We start from the raw sequence: 18,301 nt of genomic DNA, 5'->3' as shown, positions 1-18,301 counted from the left end.
GTCGATGCATGTCATCGTATCCCAATTGCGTGGATTGTTGATCATGATGCCAATCACTGGCATGCCTGGCCCACATTTTATCATTTAGAGACCACCGTCATATATTTGGAATATTTCTTGTGGCTTTAAAAATCCCCAAAACCATAAGCAAAAAGTAGAACCGATCAAACTGAATTGAGCGGTGATTCGCTATTGCCGACAGGTTATAGTTTGTTCCTGTTAAAAAACACGCATTTTTCTATGCAAGGGGGCGTTAAACGATATATGTAGAATATCACGTGGTTTATACACAATAGATGGAGAGAATCGTATCCCAATTGCGTAGGTCGATGCTCATGATGTCAGTCACTGGATAGTCTGGTCCAGACTCGATTATTTACAGACCGCTGTAATATAGCTGGAATATTGCTGAGGGCGGCGTTAAACAACAAACGAACAAAAACATTCCTTTATCGCCCGGAAGGTAGAGTTTCCGAACTAAAGGGGTCCTGACTCAACAATTGACAATCGAAATCGAGGAAAGCCTGCTATTTGATGTGTTGTTTTAAAAAAAAATGTTTTTATTTCAAACGATTTTTCGCATCAAAAGTTTAAGATCGTACATTAAAGTCTCTTAGGTAAAAACGTATGCATGTTTTTTGAAACATTTAAAATATCACAAACGTCACCCTTTCAACAAGTCTATGTATCAGAGGAACTACTTTGTTAAACACAAAGGAAAATAATTGTTTGAAATAATGTTTTTCCTCTTATAAATTGCTGCAGTGTCTGTACAAACGGAATGCGTTCTAAACAGACATGACCTTTTCCCATGCCTTTTCCGAGAACGCTCCCTCGAGCGTCTGCACCATCACGCAGGAAAACAACATCTCTCCGTCGATCTGTCATCGGCGGTCTAGCAGAGGGCTTTCTCCACTCAACATAAACAGTCGTGCGGGTAGTAGCATTAGCCCAACAAAACGAGTATAGGAACTTTTTGGTTTCACAGAATGGGACCTTGTGTGGGTGATGCAAAGTTGGATTTTATAAAACAATGAAAAGGATTTTAATATGGCTGCCAATTCGAAGGGAGATGCGGATACTAAAAAATCCCCCAAAGTAGGCAGTTGCAGCGACAGCGATTCTAGCAACACCAGCGAGGAGGAACGACTTCGACGCTTATTTCAAACATGCGATGCAGACGGAGATGGATTCATTGACGGGTGAGATTTTGGGGGATTTCCGTGAAATCTTGTAAATTGCAAAATTAGCAATCAACGTGCCTCGTTGCCTGTGATATGCACGTGCATTATGGGGTGTAATACGCGTGCAACATTTGACAGGTGCTTTTTTTTACAGTGATGCATGTTTGTCAGAGATATGGTTTTGGGGAGATTTAAAAAGAAAGGTATGAATTGAAAAATTGGCATTTGCTTTTGCACGTGGATGGGGTGGGGGCGTGACTTATATCTCAAACGTAATCTTGCAGATATTGTCTCTGATGAACTTTTTTATCCATTATCAACTAAATGCGTTGATCACACAGTATACCTTAGTTCAGAAAGATTATTATTATTAATAATAATAATAATAATAATAATAATGGGTATTTATACTGCACCAGTTTCCATACACATGTACATGCACACAGTGCTATGAGTGAGTGTGTTAGTTTGGTTTTACACCCCTATTAGCAATATTCCAGCAATATCACGGTGGGAGACACCAGAAATGGGCTTCCTACATTGTACACATTTCAGGAATCGAACCAGTGTCTTTGGCGTGACAATCGAACGCTTTAACCACTAGGCTACCCGACTGCCCCCACAGTGCTATGAAACTGAGAAATAAAATATTCATGACTAAGATGAGTAGGACTATACATTGAGAAGAAAAGTTTATGAATAGGCAGTTGTGAATCGATATGTCTTTAGGCAGGATTTAAAAGTATCCAGTGTCGGGGAACGCTTGATGTTCAGGGGTAAAGAGGTTCATGAGATGCATATGTTTTGTGAAAATATTTTAGCTGTATATTAATATTGAAATGCATGAAGTACTTTGTGAAAAAAGAACTCAACAACCATAAATATTTAGTTGTTTTGTGCCATGGTTGGTCGTTTTGTGCCAGGTTGAGTCGTTTTGTCACATATGTAGTATTACAAGGGCACTGCATTTCTACTCCCAAAATGTCATGCTATAAATACAGTACACAATGTCATGCATTTTGTACACAATACATGGGCGGATACAGGTGCGGGGGTGCGCACCCCCCCTTTTGATTTCGAAAAATCTTTATTTCTGTATAAATTACCACCAAAGACAATAAATAGATCTTAATTGTGCACCCCCCCTTTTAAAAAAAGCTGTATCCACCCATGCAATACACCCCTGACAGTTGACACTTGGTGTACCGGTAAATGATTTAGGTGATCTATGGTTCAATCTCAAATGTTTACTACATGTATCTTGAGAAAAGGACATAATCAAAAGGGTAAGAGTACATCTTGAATATATGGGTATCTGTTTTCTTTAAACAGAAAAGTAAGAAGGTTTTGAAAACATGTTTGTGACACAAAGCAAGTGCCATGTTCGGACCTTGCACACAGAGATATTGTTTAGCAATCTGAAATGTTTGACTCCGGTTTGATACCTCTCTGCATGAAGGGGACCGCCTCCGTGGTCTAGTGGTAGAGTGTCCGCCGGGAGGGGAAGGTCAAGGGTTCGATCCCCGACCGCGTCATACCAAAAGACATTAAAAGATGGTACTTGTTGTTACCCTGTCTGGCGCTCAGCATTAAGGGGCTAAAACATGGACAGGTCGGCTCGGAGTCAGTATACTGAGTCTGAATGGGGTATTCATGTTAAACTGCGGCATGGTATCTCAGTTGGCATCAGTCCGGACTAGTACAAGCAGCCACACAAACACACACACGTACATGCCTGACGCTATATAAGTGCAAAACTTTGGACGTGACGTTAAACCCCATTTCACCTCACCTCACCTGCATGAAGGTTTGACACCTGGATGTAAGTTTGCAAACTGTTGCATGGGTTCTAGAGCTAATCAGATGTCAGCTTTTGAACGTTTCAGATTCATTTCTTCACCACCTTGATTTGGACATTTTGATTAAAATACCAAAAACAAACAAAATACTAATCATGCTAATATACCTTCAAAAACTACTTTTTGATACAGATGCCATGGTACTCAGAAACATTGAGTAGATTTGATATTCACAATTAAACGATGGTGCAGCCTTTTTCATTTACATTCAGAACATGCTGATTAGCTTTGTTTTCAAGATACAGAAATCCGATATGCTTGTCTGAATGCTTCACTCATTTGTAGTGAGAATTTAGCCTTAACACTGATTGGCTGATTACAAGTTTTGCCTGTTGTTAACTACGGGAGTTGCCCTTGGATCTTCACGCAGAGAGTTTGTGAGTAATGATCCGATTTAATGAGTGTTTGTTTGTGTATATTTTGAATGTTCTCGTGATGTCATTATCTGTCATTGACCAGTGATAAGTGACCAATTTGCTGCTAATTGTTCCTCATCAATTAAACAATTGACATTTCCTGAAATGATTAATCATTATGATTATGATGAGCAAATATCGTGGATGACATTTACCATTTCTGTCGTATTTCTTCCCATTGAGGGTTGGTTAGGTAGCCTTGTGGTTAAAGTGTTCGCTCATCACGCCAAAGGTCTGGGTTTGATTCTCCACATGGGTACAATGTGTGAGGCCCATTTCTGGTGCCCCCCCCCCCGATATTGCTTGAATATTGCTTAAACCGCATAAAACCATACTCACTCACTCTTTCCAGTGAGCTTGTTACGTACTGTTCTTAAAGTTATGGACTCTGTGGTCAAGTCAAAAGAGTGTCTGCTCATGGGCGGACTGTGTCATCCAAAAGATGTTGAAAGATGGTGCTTGTTGTTACCCTGTCCGGCGCTCGTCATTAAGGGGCTAAAACAAGAACTGGTCGGCTCGGGGTCAGTATACTGTGTCTGAGTGGAGTATTCGTATTAAACTGTGGCATGGTATCTCAGTGGGCTAAAACAAGGACTGGTCGGCTCGGAGTCAGTATGCTGTGTCTGAGTGGAGTATTCGTGTTAAACTGTGGCATGGTATCTCAGTGGGCTAAAACAAGGACTGGTCGGCTCGGAGTCAGTTTGCTGTGTCTGAGTGGAGTATTCGTGTTAAACTGCGGCATGGTATCTCAGTGGGCTAAAACAAGGACTGGTCGTCTCGGAGTCAGTATGCTGTGTCTGAGTGGAGTATTCGTGTTAAACTGTGGCATGGTATCTCAGTGGGCTAAAACAAGGACTGGTCGGCTCGGAGTCAGTATGCTGTGTCTGAGTGGAGTATTCGTGTTAAACTGTGGCATGGTATCTCAGTGGGCTAAAACAAGGACTGGTCGGCTCGGAGTCAGTATGCTGTGTCTGAGTGGAGTATTCGTGTTAAACAGTGGCATGGTATCTCAGTGGGCCAGCACTATAGAACCGACATCAGTCTGGGTTGCATGTCGCTATGTAAGTGCTATTTCACCTCACCCCATCTCTTACAGTTCAGTTTAAGCGATTGAAAGTGCTTTGGAAATGGTTATTTTGTGGTAAGGTATTATTGACAATATTAACAACCTCTTTTATCATGTTTTATTCTTTATTTTGCCTTAAAATAAAACTAAATATTTCTGAATTACGTTCTTTAATATATATTTTCCCTTGAAAACCAATGACTACCATTTTCAATACTTTCAATCTATGAACCAAACTTATATATTTCAAGCTTTTGTCGAAAGAACTTGTTGAAATTCTTTTAACCAGATATTCCCTAAATAGTCTCTTATATATAACTGTCCCTAAAACAAAACTCTTTGAATACCCCTAAATAGTCTCTTATATATAACTGTCCCTAAAACAAAACTCTTTGAATACCCAAGCAAATCTACGTTTCTTTGGCAAGTCTAATTTACACACAAATAATCTCAACCAGACTGTCTCTGTTTAAGAGTCTTTTCGTCATGTCATAACTATTAGATATTGAACATGATTAATATAAATATTTAGAAAGTGTTATTTTCACCATACCACAACAACACATGGTGCCTGGTCTGCCAAGCATGCTTAGTGTACGAAAACAAATATCTATTGATTATGTGTCGGAACTGTTCTATGATTACAGTGGTATTATTGCTATGCTGTTATAAATAATTAATTTCTCCCCAAACAAAATCACTTCAAGAATCTAATTTCCTCAAGACAACATCTAGACCAATATTGTCCCATGTAAGCGCAGGTATTTATCTATCATTCCAAACTAAGTGCCATTTTGCCGACACATTTTGCAAAAAACATAATTTTGTTCAAAAAAGGGATTTGATTAAATTCAGGGGTATTTTATTATTTCATTTAATGCAAAAATATAAACTAACCATTAAGACCTCTTCTTGCTTATTGGTCCTGTGATCAGTGAAATACAAGTCACCCCTGCCCTTCAAGGCAATAACATTAGTCATTATTATAATAACATGACTTGGCAAATTTTTTAGTTCAATTTGGGATTTTTTACTAACATTTTGCTTTAGAATTGGGGCCGAATATCGGCCTCCCAGCTGGCCTCGATAACGAATGGGAGCCATGCCAGTTTACACTTGTCAGAGGGGTACACAAAGTACCCCGGTATGTGATCCAGACTACCAGTTGTCAGACTTTCATTTCTGTGGAAGCATCGGTGGCTGAGTGGGTTAGATCGCTGACTTCGTGTGTTGGCGATTAGGTGCCTCACTCTGGCAGTGTGGGTTTGAATCCCAGATGGGACTCAACCCCAAAGAGTACTAGAATCTGTACTTTACTGAGAAAGTGTTATCCCAAATATAACATTTGTTACATTTAACCACTTTCTATATGGCATCGTGTGTCCCTGGCATGTGTGATATACCCCTATTTTTGACACGCTGACAGTATGTCTACCACTTACAATAACCCATGCGTGTTGCTAGAACAGTGTTTGACTGACTGGTAATGCACAGACGGCGTGGTTGCCCATAGTTTGACTAACTATCAGGCGGGTTGACTGTACATTTCATGGTATAAATTAGGACTGGGATGGGTAACTCGGGTACTCGGGTCGGGTAGGTACTGAGTAGTACCTGGGTACCCACAGGACTACCCGGACCCGTGGTTAGTCATGTGATATATTGTCTCATGACTAAAACTCACAATATAACTACATGGTTACACAACAATTTTAAGTCTCAAATGTTCGCATTTCTTCATGACTATGAACACGTCCCTTCTGACATATATATGTTTGAACAAAGCTAAAACGTCAGTCAACTTCGGTGTATGCATGACCACATCGTTTTTTCGTGTATCTAAATACATTCTGTCAGGGCTTCTGTCAAACTATTCCCAATGGGACATTTTGTACCTATCTCTTGACACCAACAGCGGGTACCCGGGTAGGGTCGGGTAATTGGGGTGTGGGTACCCGGGTAGTAAAATTGGACTCATCCCAGCCCTAGTATAAATATAATTTTCCCATTGGTAAATATTCATGTTATCATCCCCTTAGTGTCAGAGTAAATAATCATGTTTTCATCACTTTCTTGTTTTGTTTGATGCTATGTTTCTACCTCTCGGTCTGCCTTCTTCCTGGAGAGGCTTCACAGGGTTTGATATTAATCTATATCCTCTGATATAAAACAAGTAAAATGCATGACATAATTTTTTGTTGTTTGTTGTTTGGATAAGCCTTCAGCATGTTCAGCAACCCATGCTTGCCATATAAGGCAACTATGCTTGTTGTAAGAGGTGACTAGCAGGATTGGGTGGTCAGACTTGCTGAATTGGTCGATGGATGTCATCGTATCCCAGTTGCGTGGATCGATGCTCCTGATGTCAATCACTGGATTGTCTGGTTCTGACTGGATTATTTACAGTTCGCTGTTATATAGCTGGAGTAGTGCGGCGTTAAACAACAAACAAACAAAGGCAATTCTGTAGTAGATCCTTTTTGTGGACTGGTGAAGATATGATTAATTTCTAATCCCGAGTTTAGCTCCTTTATCTTGTGAACATTACTGGAGATTGTAATAAGTCACCGCCTCCATCGTCTAGTGGATAGCGCATTTGCCCCAAGACTGTCTTCGTGGTCTTGTGGATAGAGCATCTGCCCGGAGACCACATCGTAGTCTAGTGGATAGAGTGTCCGCCACATCAAACCAGAAGGCATTAAAAGATCGTACTTGTTTCACTGCCTTTTGCTTGGAAATAATGTTTAAGGCGATAAAACAAGGACTGGTCGGCTAGGTTATGTCATCTGACTGAAATCAAAATCCTCATGGAACGAAAGAAATTAGACAAATTTAGTTTATAAGCCACTCTTTTTCTTTGGATAAGGAAAAGTTCTAAGAAGATAAACTGTTTCCTTTTGTGGTAGGAATTGATGAAGAAATTGCATAGTTACTTGTAAAATGTCAAGGAGACTAGAAAACATTGTGTACTTTAAACAGATTTAGCATCTGAATTGTCTCCACTAAAATTTACAGACCCATACAACTTCTTTAATAGGATCAAACATATTGAGCTGCACACATTGATATTTCATAGACCAACACAAGCTACTGGAAGTTAAGATCACACTACAAAGGGAGGGTGTTTAGTGTGTGAAAAAAGTGTAGAGTTTTATTCTACGGAACTGCCATCAATCCATTCCATATCTACTCTCTTGGTGCTGATTGCTGGTGAATTGTTACAGGTCAAAGGTAGGCCTACGCACTTTAATTTCAGGATACGGTTAGTCCAGGGGTTGCACTTACGTGGATTTGGTGACGTATAAATTCATGATTTATGGTAATTTTAAAGAAAAAATCTGTCGACCTTAGATATACAATAAGGGATGAAACTGGCATGAAGTGGGTTTATTTTACGCCCCTTTGTAGCAGTAATCAAGTTATATCACGGCGTGTCAGGTTAATGTGGGAGGAAAGCCTGAAGTGATACATGTAGACGTTTACCACTTCAGTGAAACCTACGAGCACGGTTATGGTGCTGACAAACCTAGTAACACAAGTTTGTAAACTGGGGTCCGAACCAACGATCATAGGTTTGTGGCATGCCCAACTCCATAGAGTGAATAGTGGCCCCTTACACTGGGTCATACGTACCCCCCCATGGCCCAGACGGCCATGGGAGTATTATTACTAAAGTATTGCATCCGTTGGAGGTACCAGGGTAGAATAGGTCTACAGTTTCACACCATGATCATACATGTTGGACTGTTGTTCATGCAATCGACCACTGGTCTGGAGGACTATTATTACTGAAGTATTGCATCTGTTGGAGGTACCAGGGTAGAATAGGTCCACAGTATCACACCATGATCATACATGTTGGACTGTTGTTCATGCAATTGGGGGGCACAGGGGGTCCAGTCGTCCAAGGCGCCGCGACTCGCTGGGCAGAGTTGTGTCCCTTGGGCACGCCAGAAACCTATGATTGTGAGTTCGAATCCTGGTTCGCCCCGATTATGTTTCTTGGTTTGTCAGCACCATACCCGTGCTCGTGGGTTTCACTGAAGTTGTAAACGTCTGAGACCTTCATCACTTCGGGCTTTCCGCCCACATCTAGCTGACACGCCGTGATATAACTGGAATACTGTTAAAAACGGCGTTAAACATAACTCACACACTCACTCATGCAATCAACCACTGGTCTGGCGGTCGAGACTCGATTCTCTCCTATGGGAATGGGATTAGGTCCCCAGCAACCTATGCCACTTATTGAAGCAGGTGGTCAGGTTCAGTGATTTGGTTGTTTGCAATATGTTATACCCAACAGCATGGGACAATGTTCATAATATCAATCACTGGTTTGTCTGGTCTATATGGTCTGTCTCTTTAAAGTAGCTATGTATATTATCACTTCCTTCCAAAAACACCGAATATGCAAGGAAGTAGCTGTATATCGAGGGTGCATGGTATAATTAGTCAATAGCTTCAAGTAGCTATGTGTATTATCACATCCTTGCTAAGTAGACTGTTGATCATCGGGGAAACAACGGCTCCCTAAGTTGCTGTATATTGAAAGTAAATGGTATTATTCATCTGAGCTTTCAAGTAGCTGTGTGTATTATCTGACACCCTTGCTAATTACGAAGAATATCCAAGAAAGCAATGTCTCTCTGAGTAGCTGTATATTGAAGGTGCATGGTATAATTAGTCAAAAGCATTTGAGAAGCTGTATATTATCACACCCCTGCTAATTACGCCGAATATGCAAGGAAGCAAATTCTCTCTGAGTAGCTGTATATCGAGGGTGCATGGTATAATTAGTCAAAAGCTTCAAGTAGCTGTGTGTATTATCATATCCTTGCTAAGTAGACTGTTGATCCTCAGAAACACTGTCTCCCTAAGTGGTTTCCTCCTATAATGGGTGATACCATTTTACTTAATCAAGGGTACAGGCTACTTATTGCTGATGCAACCAGCCATAACGAGTGTTGTTTTAACGGATCTGTGTTTTGGCAGGTCTATGTTTTGGGAGGTGCTCCCTAAGTAGCTGTCTACTGACTAAAGCGGAAACGAGTGTATAGTGATATTGACTTGGCGACATGAGTGATGATATTTTATTCTTAGCATCTGTACATAAGATAACTTAAAATGTACTATCTGACACATTGTGTTCACCATATTGTTTCAAGTCTGTGGGGGTGGTCGGGTAGTCTAGTGGTTAAAGCATTTGCTCATCACGCCGAAGACCCCGGTTCGATTCCCGACATTGGTACAATGTGTGAAGCCCATTTCCGCCATGATATTGCTGGAAGTCTGTGACGGATGCGGTGTATCATGCTTTTGGGTGACCTTCCCCTAGAGAATGTCATGCTTTTGGGTGACCTTCCCCTACAGAATGTCATGCTTTTGGGGGACCCCTCCCCTAGAGAATATCATGCTTTTGAGTGACCTTCCCCTAGAGAATGTCATGCTTTTGGGGGACCCCTCCCCTAGAGAATGTCATTCTTTTGGGTTCACCTTCCCCTAGAGAATGTCATGCTTTTGGGTGACCTTCCCTTACAGAATGTCATGCTTTTGGGGGACCCCTCCCTTACAGAATGTCATGCTTTTGGGTGACCCCTCCCCTAGAGAATGTCATGCTTTTGGGTGACCTTCCCCTAGAGAATGTCATGCTTTTGGGTGACCTTCCCCTAGAGAATGTCATGCTTTTGGGTGACCTTCCCCTACAGAATGTCATGCTTTTGGGTGACCTTCCCCTAGAGAATGTCATGCTTTTGAGTGAACCTCCCCTACAGAATGTCATGCTTTTGAGTGACCTTCCCCTGGAATTTCTGGGCTCAAATTCCACTTTGCATATCACATTTGCTTCACACAAAATGGTGGTGCCCAGTGAAGACAATCTGATTGATAATCAAGATCTACAGTGTAATAAATGGGTCTTATTTTGCGAAGGGCATCAAATCATGTGAGCACCTATACTAAAAACATGAAGATTTGGAAAATATTTGTTGATGTCGAGTTGGCAATACACTTACTTTGCAAATTGGGCAATCATCCAAAACCTACAGAGCAGTTTACAAACTGGATGTTGATTTCATAACATGATTTTGATTGGACTATGCCTAGATTTGTTAGTCCAGCCAAACTATAACTCCATAATTCCAGCCTAGTTCGACAAGGGTGGAAACTGGACTTACACAGTCAGTTGCCTCGGCTTGATGAGGTCCCCTATGTTTGTAGTTTTGTCAGCACTCTACCTGTGTGTTTCAGCAAAGTGGTGAGCAATTAGGACCTGCATCACTTGGGTCTTTCCTACCACATCAAGCTGACACGTCATCATATAACTGAAGTACTCGGTGTTAAAACAGTCACTCACTCACAAACTCATTCCCAAAGTGACCAGTGTTACTTCGTAAGCAGTGTCTCCCAGTATGGCTGTATACCGAGGCTGCATGTTACAGTGAGGTGTATGTCTGAGTTTGAGGACCTCTGACAGCTGTGTGGGGCTGGAGATGTGATGAAGTCTTTAGCAGACATTTTTCTATCTCGCCACAATGGAGGAAGAAACGGGCCCTGGGCTTCAGTGGGATTTCCCTGTGCACTCAGCATGTAGAAATACACACTCCGTAAACCTTGTCTGGCAGAGAGAAAAGCCTGGCAGTCTTTCCCAGTCTCAGGCATGCTCAATGTTTCCATCACCGATACAGTGGGAACAAATCCTCTGGTTGGATCGCCTGTCATGTCTATCATACAGATGCAGCCTCGAAATTAAGCACAGCCTTCGAAATTCATGCTGGTCTGCAAGCCCAAGACTACTAAATTGTGCTGAGGACAAGTAAAAATCAAATGATGGAAGTCCTCATTGATAAGTAGCATTTTGAGGGCTGTAATTCTGAACCTGTTCTCCATGCTTCCATTTTGCTACTAAGTGGAACTGAATAAAACTGACAAAAAATGTAATCCTTCATGCAGGACCACCTACAAACTCTGAGGACAAGTGAGGGCACGGGGCTGGGGGGCACGGGGCTGGGAGGGGGGGGTGGGGGGGGGGGGGGGGCCCAGTCATCTAAGGCGCCATGATTCGCTGTGCAGAGTTGAGTCCCTTGGGCTCGCCAGAAACCTCTGATTGTGGGTTCGAATCCCGGTTAGCCCCGATTATGTTTCTAGGTTTGTCAGCACCATACCCATGCTTGTTGGTTTCACTGAAGTGGTAAATGTCTGAGACCTGCATCACTTCGGGTTTTCCTCCCATATTAAGCTGACATGCCATGATATAACTGGAATACTGTTAAACCCAGCTCATTCACTCACTCACTCACTCACTCACTCACTCACTCACTCACTCTGAGGACTAGTGAAATAAGGTTTCCACTATTACTGGACTAGCCTTAAAAATACTGAATTTCTGTAAGAATGGAAGTCAAGCTGTCCTTTCCATCACCATTATGTTAAGAGTTAAACACCAGCACACCAATCAAACCCTGTCGTTTCCAACACTGGTATGTCATGTCAATGTTGACAATCTGACAGTGTTCATGTTGTATGCCCAAGATAATACAGATCTGCTAGTAGACAATATGTCAATTTGAATACACAATGCCATATAGAAAGTGGTCAAATGTAACAAATATTATATTTGGAATAACACTTTCTTAGTAAAGAACAGATTCCTGTACTTTTTTTATTTTATGTGCTGGCCTCACTCTTGGAGTTTGGGTTCGAATCCTGGATGGATCTCAACCCTAAAAAGTACGAGAAGTACTTTACTGAGAAAGTGATATTCCCAAATATAACATTTGTTAAATATGTGAATTTGCAACAAGGTTGGAAGAATCAGGTTTTGAATAAGTGCCGTACCATCAATGGTGCTGATTGTCGGACATAAGCTTTCTGGTGTGTATCCGTTCCCCTGTGGGGATTTCGGGTTAGAACTGGTCCCCAACAAGCAATGCTGGTCATAGAAGCAACTAAATGGGCGTTGTGGTCAGGCTCATTGATTTGGTTGTTTGCGTGTCATCGTATCATCTTGTTGTATTGTGATCTGATTAGTAATAGCGAGGACTGCACAGTATTACCAGTTTACTACAATGCTCTTGTCAAATGAAATGTATTGCAGTATTTTTTCTGTGTTCCAATAAATGGTTTTTAACAAGTTTCATTATTATTATTTTGACCTAAAATCTACACACAAGTTCATTCACATTTGATGTTTTAATCAAAATTGATTGACAACACGGCAGAAACGCAGAAATTATTTTTTTCTTACGTTGTTATCTCCCTTGTATCCATGACTACAAAATGGTGGTGACTGGTCATGCTGAGTAATAGATACGTTGGTATGGAGAAAATAGGATTTACAATCACTGTCATTCACTGTCATTCAAACACTTCAGCTCCCAATATATTGCAATACGTATCGCAATACAGATACCGTATTCGACGTAATAAGCGCCCCGCTCTAATAAGCGCCCACGGCGATATTTGCTAATATATTGGCTAGTGAACAATCCCAATCAGCACCCCTTCCGATTGATCAATGTACGCAAGACTTATTTATTCGCGCATATTACGCACTCGTGTGTTATATCACCCTTAATTATGGGCAATTAAATTCTTGAAAAATATATCTGTCGTATGTAAACATTTCAGGATGTTTGCATAAACCACGAAATTTACGATCTTTCAACTCAAAATAATATTCTAATAAGCGCCCCCTATTTCTAATTTTGAGAGCGCCCTGGGCGCTTATTACGTCGAATACGGTACCAGTATTACAGTTTTTTTAGCCAATGCACAATCCAAGTTGTAACCATATTGCCCAACACTGACTTCTACCCTTGTAGCTGAGATCTACCTCATGTGAAAACAGTGTTCACCATGTTGCCATACTTTAGCCAGACAGGGAAGGGTATGACACATTATTTCTTACATCTTCAGCATTTGCCCAGTAATTCGTTCCACAGCACTGTCTGACATTCTCAATCAGCATATCTGCCCTCAGCTGGGGAAAGTATTCGTAGGAGACTGGTGTAGTTAGAAAGGTCTGCTTGTTTGAGCTGTGTACTGTAGAGTATATGTACATCTGGCTGTATTGCTCACTTCCTGATTGGAGAACAGGTGCCTTGGTGGTTTGAGGTGCCGTCGTTCTGTGTTCAGAGTTGTGCCCCTTAGCTTGGCCAGGATCTGACAGTCGTGAGTGCCCATCCCAGATTTGCTCTGATTATGATCCTTGGTCTTTTAGAAGGTGGTTGAATAAAGTGTTGCTGGTGAGATATATCTGGAGGAATTATCAGAGTGTATGTTTTTATGCTTGTTTCCCTGTCAAAATGTATTGATGAAGTACCCCATGCTTGTCTCTGTGGGGATTCAAGACAGAATACCCTATGAATTCCCCAGTACCCCATGCTTGTCTCTGTGGGGATTCAAGACAGAATACCCTATGAATACCCCATTACCCCATGCTTGTCTCTGTGGGGATTCAAGACAGAATACCCTATGAATACCCCAGTACCCCATGCTTGTCTCTGTGGGGATTCAAGACAGAATACCCTATGAATACCCCAGTACCCCATGCTTGTCTCTGTGGGGATTCAAGACAGAATACCCTATGAATACCCCAGTACCCCATGCTTGTCTCTGTGGGGATTCAAGACAGAATACCCTATGAATACCCCAGTACCCCATGCTTGTCTCTGTGGGGATTCAAGACAGAATACCCCATGAACACCCCAGTACCCCATGCTTGTCTCTGTGGGGATTCAAGACAGAATACCCCATGAATACCCCAGTACCCCATGCTTGTCTCTGTGGAGATTCAAGACAGAATACCCTATGAATACCCCAGTACCCCATGCTTGTCTCTGTGGGGATTCAAGACAGAATACCCCATGAATACCCCAGTACACCATGCTTGTCTCCGTCTCGATTCAAGACAGAATATTTCCCAGTTCCCAATCCTTGTTTCCAATGTTTCATTTTCTGGTGAGAGCTAACTACAACTGTGATGACCAGGGTCTGAGACAACAGTGTTAGGGAGCGGAGGGGGAGGGGGAGGGGGTGGGGAGGGGTGGGGCGGGGATCTCTCATATCTCTGCATCAGTGTCACCAGTAATGGAGGCCAGCTGTTGGCAACTCTGTGGGGATCCCTGCGGAAGTGGTCCATTACGCCTCCTTGTTGTACTGGACCACAGACAGGCCTGACTGACTGACCAGTGCTGGTGTTTCTGGAGGATCGTAAAGTAGCCAATCTGACTGAAACTGGTAGTCTCGAGATGATTCATAGTGATACTTCAGACTCCATTGAACACTGTTATTCTGCGAAACCTTGTTAACTAGACCTCTGTTAATCCAATTTGTTGTTTGAGTCCATGTAACTTTATACCCAGCAGGTTCCATATCTGCACCCATCTTTTGTCTCTATAGTCTTGAACTGGGAATAACTCGATAAGAAAACATTAGTTTCGGTGTTACTGTTCTTCCTTATTGGACACAGGGGACTCACTCGTTTTTGGAAATGTAAGATCCTTTGTTTTTTCAGGGGAACAGTGAAACCTTGTTAGTCTGAAAACCCTGCAATCTGGACGATGCCTGTTGGGAATGATTAAATACATTCAAAGGGACTTTACTGAGTTCCACAAGAGACCATATATCGGTATATCGGTATATGCCATGGTCTCTGGTTCCACTGAATCAGGGTACTGGTCCAGTGGTTAGGTGTTTGCTCATCACACCGAAGGTCCAGGTTCGATTCTCCACATTTCTGGTGTCCCCTGACACGATATTGCTGGAATATTGGCAAAAGGAACATAAAACAATATTAACTCACCAAATCACATAACAGTTCCTGAAATTTTTCTCAATTGTTAAATTATGCAGATCCTTTCAGGCAAATAGAGCCCTCGTCCTACCTTGTCCTTTGTTATTCTGGATGTTGTCACTGGGAATGCTGGTCCAGATTAAGGGGTTTCACTTTGTCGCATTTAGACCTGTGGCAATCTGAAACCCTGACACTATCTGCCCTGTCACCATTCGACACAGACCCTCCTCCTTGCTGGAGTGACCGCCTTCGTCGTCTAGTGGATAGAGCGTCTGCCTGGTGAGCGGAAGTTTGGGGGTTTGATCCCCGACCCGTCACACCAAAAGATGTTTAAAGATGGCACTTGTTCCGGGCTGGCATTAAGGGGCTAAAACAAAGACTGGTTGGCTCGGAGTCAGTATACTGTGTCTGAGTGGGGTGTTAAACTGTGACATGGTATCAAGGTGGGCTGGCACTGTGAAATTGACATTTGTCCAGACTAGTACAAGCAGGCACACTCACATTTTCATGTACATCGCCATAGAATCAAGAATTTTTATTGTACAGAACACATGATGTACATTATACAAAGAGGTATTACATCTTATTTCATTTACATCATATACACATTTATACACCCTATATGAGTGCAATAATCTTGAACGCGACATTTCACTTCAATCTCCCTTGCAAGGAAGAGTAGGGGCGGTCGGGTAGCCTAGTGGTTAAAGCGTTTGCTCGTCACGCTGAAGATCCGGGTTCGATTCCCGACATGGGTACAATGTATGAAGCTCATTTCTGGTGTCCCGCACTGTGATGTTGCTGGAATATTGCTAAAAGCGGCGTAAAACCAAACTCACTCACTCACTCACTGCAAGGAAGAGTGTGTGGGGATCCCTGAAACCTGTGAAAGCTTGACTCCACCATGGTCTGGGTATTGTGTGAGGACCCTACTGCCCTGGAAGCTCTACTCGTTAAAGATGATTCTTCGCTCTTCATTGTGTGTAAGGAGTCATGGCACCATCCTGCAGGAATCTGCCAGTTCCATGTCTATCTGCCTGTGAACATTCCTTGTCATAACTTCATGCCTCCAATCTTACCTCAGGGTGTAAAGGGAGGTAATCTGAGAGTGTGAGGGAATGCGGTGGATGTGAGGAGAATCTTTGGGAATTCCCTCAGCTTTTCTGTGTTAAGTTCCTCCCTCGGGTATTATTATTCGGTTAATTATTTTTGGGGGTCCTGTGGACTCAAAGCCTTTAATTATAGTTTTCAGGATAAAAATTGGGGGTCCAGCGAAATGTCAAAAATTGACTTCATTTCTCTGCCACAAGTGATGTAATACTTCACATGCTCCGAGGCTGTTAAAAATAGATATGGAGTTCCCCAAATGAATCAGAATCTACAAGTGCTAGCATTCAACTCAGTATAATATTTTTTAAGTTACTGAATGAAATGAAATTCAATTAAAGTGATTACAAATTATGAAATATCAGCATGCACAAAAAATTTCTGCGTCCCATTGGATGCACTCTAAATTAGTTTGTTGTTTTTTGTTTGTTGTTTAACGCCGCACTCAGCAATATTCCAGCTATATGACTGCGGTCTGTAAATAATCGGGTCTGGACCAGACAATCCAGTGATTGACACCATGAGCATAGATCCAGGCAATTGGGATACGATGACATGCATCCACCAAGTCAGCGAGTCTGACCACCGGATCCCGTTAGTCACGACTAACATAATCGCCTTGTACAGCAAGCATCTCTGTATTAGTGTAAGTGTCGAACTTTGTGATGTATGTTTATCTGATGCTGAGAGCACATACCTGGGATCTTGATTTATCATCTTCACAGTGTAACATTGCCGCTACCTCCTGACATTCCAGGAGATATAGACGGGAGAGACTGTGGTCTGAGGCACCGCGTCTTGCTGTGCAAATTTCCTTGTTTGAATTCATCCTGATTAGTATTCTTGGTATGCCGGCACCATACGATGCTCATGGGTTTCAACAAGGGGAGTTTGGGTTAGAATAGGTCCCACGCAACCTATGCTTGTCGTAAACCGGGCAACCAAATGAATTGTGGGTAGGGGGGCAGCTCTGTGACTAGATTTGTTGCTCGTCATCGCTTCCTCGTCGCTGGCTGCTGTCAAATATTGTTGAGTGGTGTAATAAATATAGAATACTAAACGAGCTCCCGTGTAATACCAATTTTATGAAACGAGTGAATAGTTGTGGTATCTGACGAGCGAAAGCGAGTCAGATACCACAACTATTCACGAGTTTCATAAAATTGGTTTTACACGGGAGCGAGTTTAGTATTTTATTTATTACTTGCAATTTATAACGTTTTTTGAATTATACTGTTGAGTATGAATAGGCTACATGATCCACGACATAGTCCAATTGAGTTTAACAGAATAATACTTCAAACACGTCAAAAGTTGAAACGTATGAATTTCATACCATACAACGGGTCTACCTTCAGAATTCACAACATTATCGTAGGGCTAAGACTTTCGCATCTCACATACTTTAACTTAGACCAACGACTGCCGTTGGGCTACAATACGATCGCCTTGTGGAACGGGCCTTGCACCTCAAAGTTTTCAATAACGTCACAATACCCGATGACGTAATTTGTGGAATTTTGTTGCAAGATCCATCGGCGAAACAATGCCATGTGACGTCAGCCTAGCAACAAGGTTGCTGGGGTCATCGAGTGTGCATAAGCTCCTCTCAGTGATCTATCAACTCTACACGCAATGTCGTTGAATAAGCCAAGGGATGTTGAGAGCTTTCAATATTTGTTCGTGAAACGTGTTCCGAGAGTACATAAGCACGCGTTTTGGTATTACACAATGTGTAATAAAGCTGTATGTTTATTAAACGGGTGATCTCTTCACGGGCAAGTAATAAAATAACTTATGGACTCTGTTTCAATAGATTATTTCATATAGGTATGGCAAGGGTTTTGTCACTTTTATTCCCATATTAAACTGTT

The 18,301-nt window shown here is 42.0% G+C and overlaps 1 protein-coding gene across 2 annotated transcripts in view; it reads left to right on the top strand.

Annotated features, from left to right (window-relative positions):
• Positions 1-911: 911 nt before the first annotated feature.
• The window catches only part of LOC124131246 (colorectal mutant cancer protein-like), a 136,749-nt gene continuing 119,359 nt past the window's right edge, over positions 912-18,301 (top strand). For both annotated transcript variants that reach the window (XM_048395197.1, XM_048395196.1), the window contains exon 1: positions 912-1,202. In XM_048395197.1, the coding sequence (XP_048251154.1) occupies positions 1,051-1,202 (152 nt within the window). In that variant the 5' untranslated portion in view covers positions 912-1,050. The remainder of the gene's footprint in view (positions 1,203-18,301) is intronic.

Source organism: Haliotis rufescens, unplaced genomic scaffold (assembly GCF_023055435.1).
Source record: "Haliotis rufescens isolate VD_foot unplaced genomic scaffold, xgHalRufe1.0.p SCAF_14, whole genome shotgun sequence".
In the NCBI taxonomy this organism is placed as follows: domain Eukaryota; kingdom Metazoa; phylum Mollusca; class Gastropoda; order Lepetellida; family Haliotidae; genus Haliotis; species Haliotis rufescens.
The sequence above is the reverse complement of the archived record's forward strand: the minus strand, read 5'-3'. Positions and strand labels throughout refer to the sequence as shown.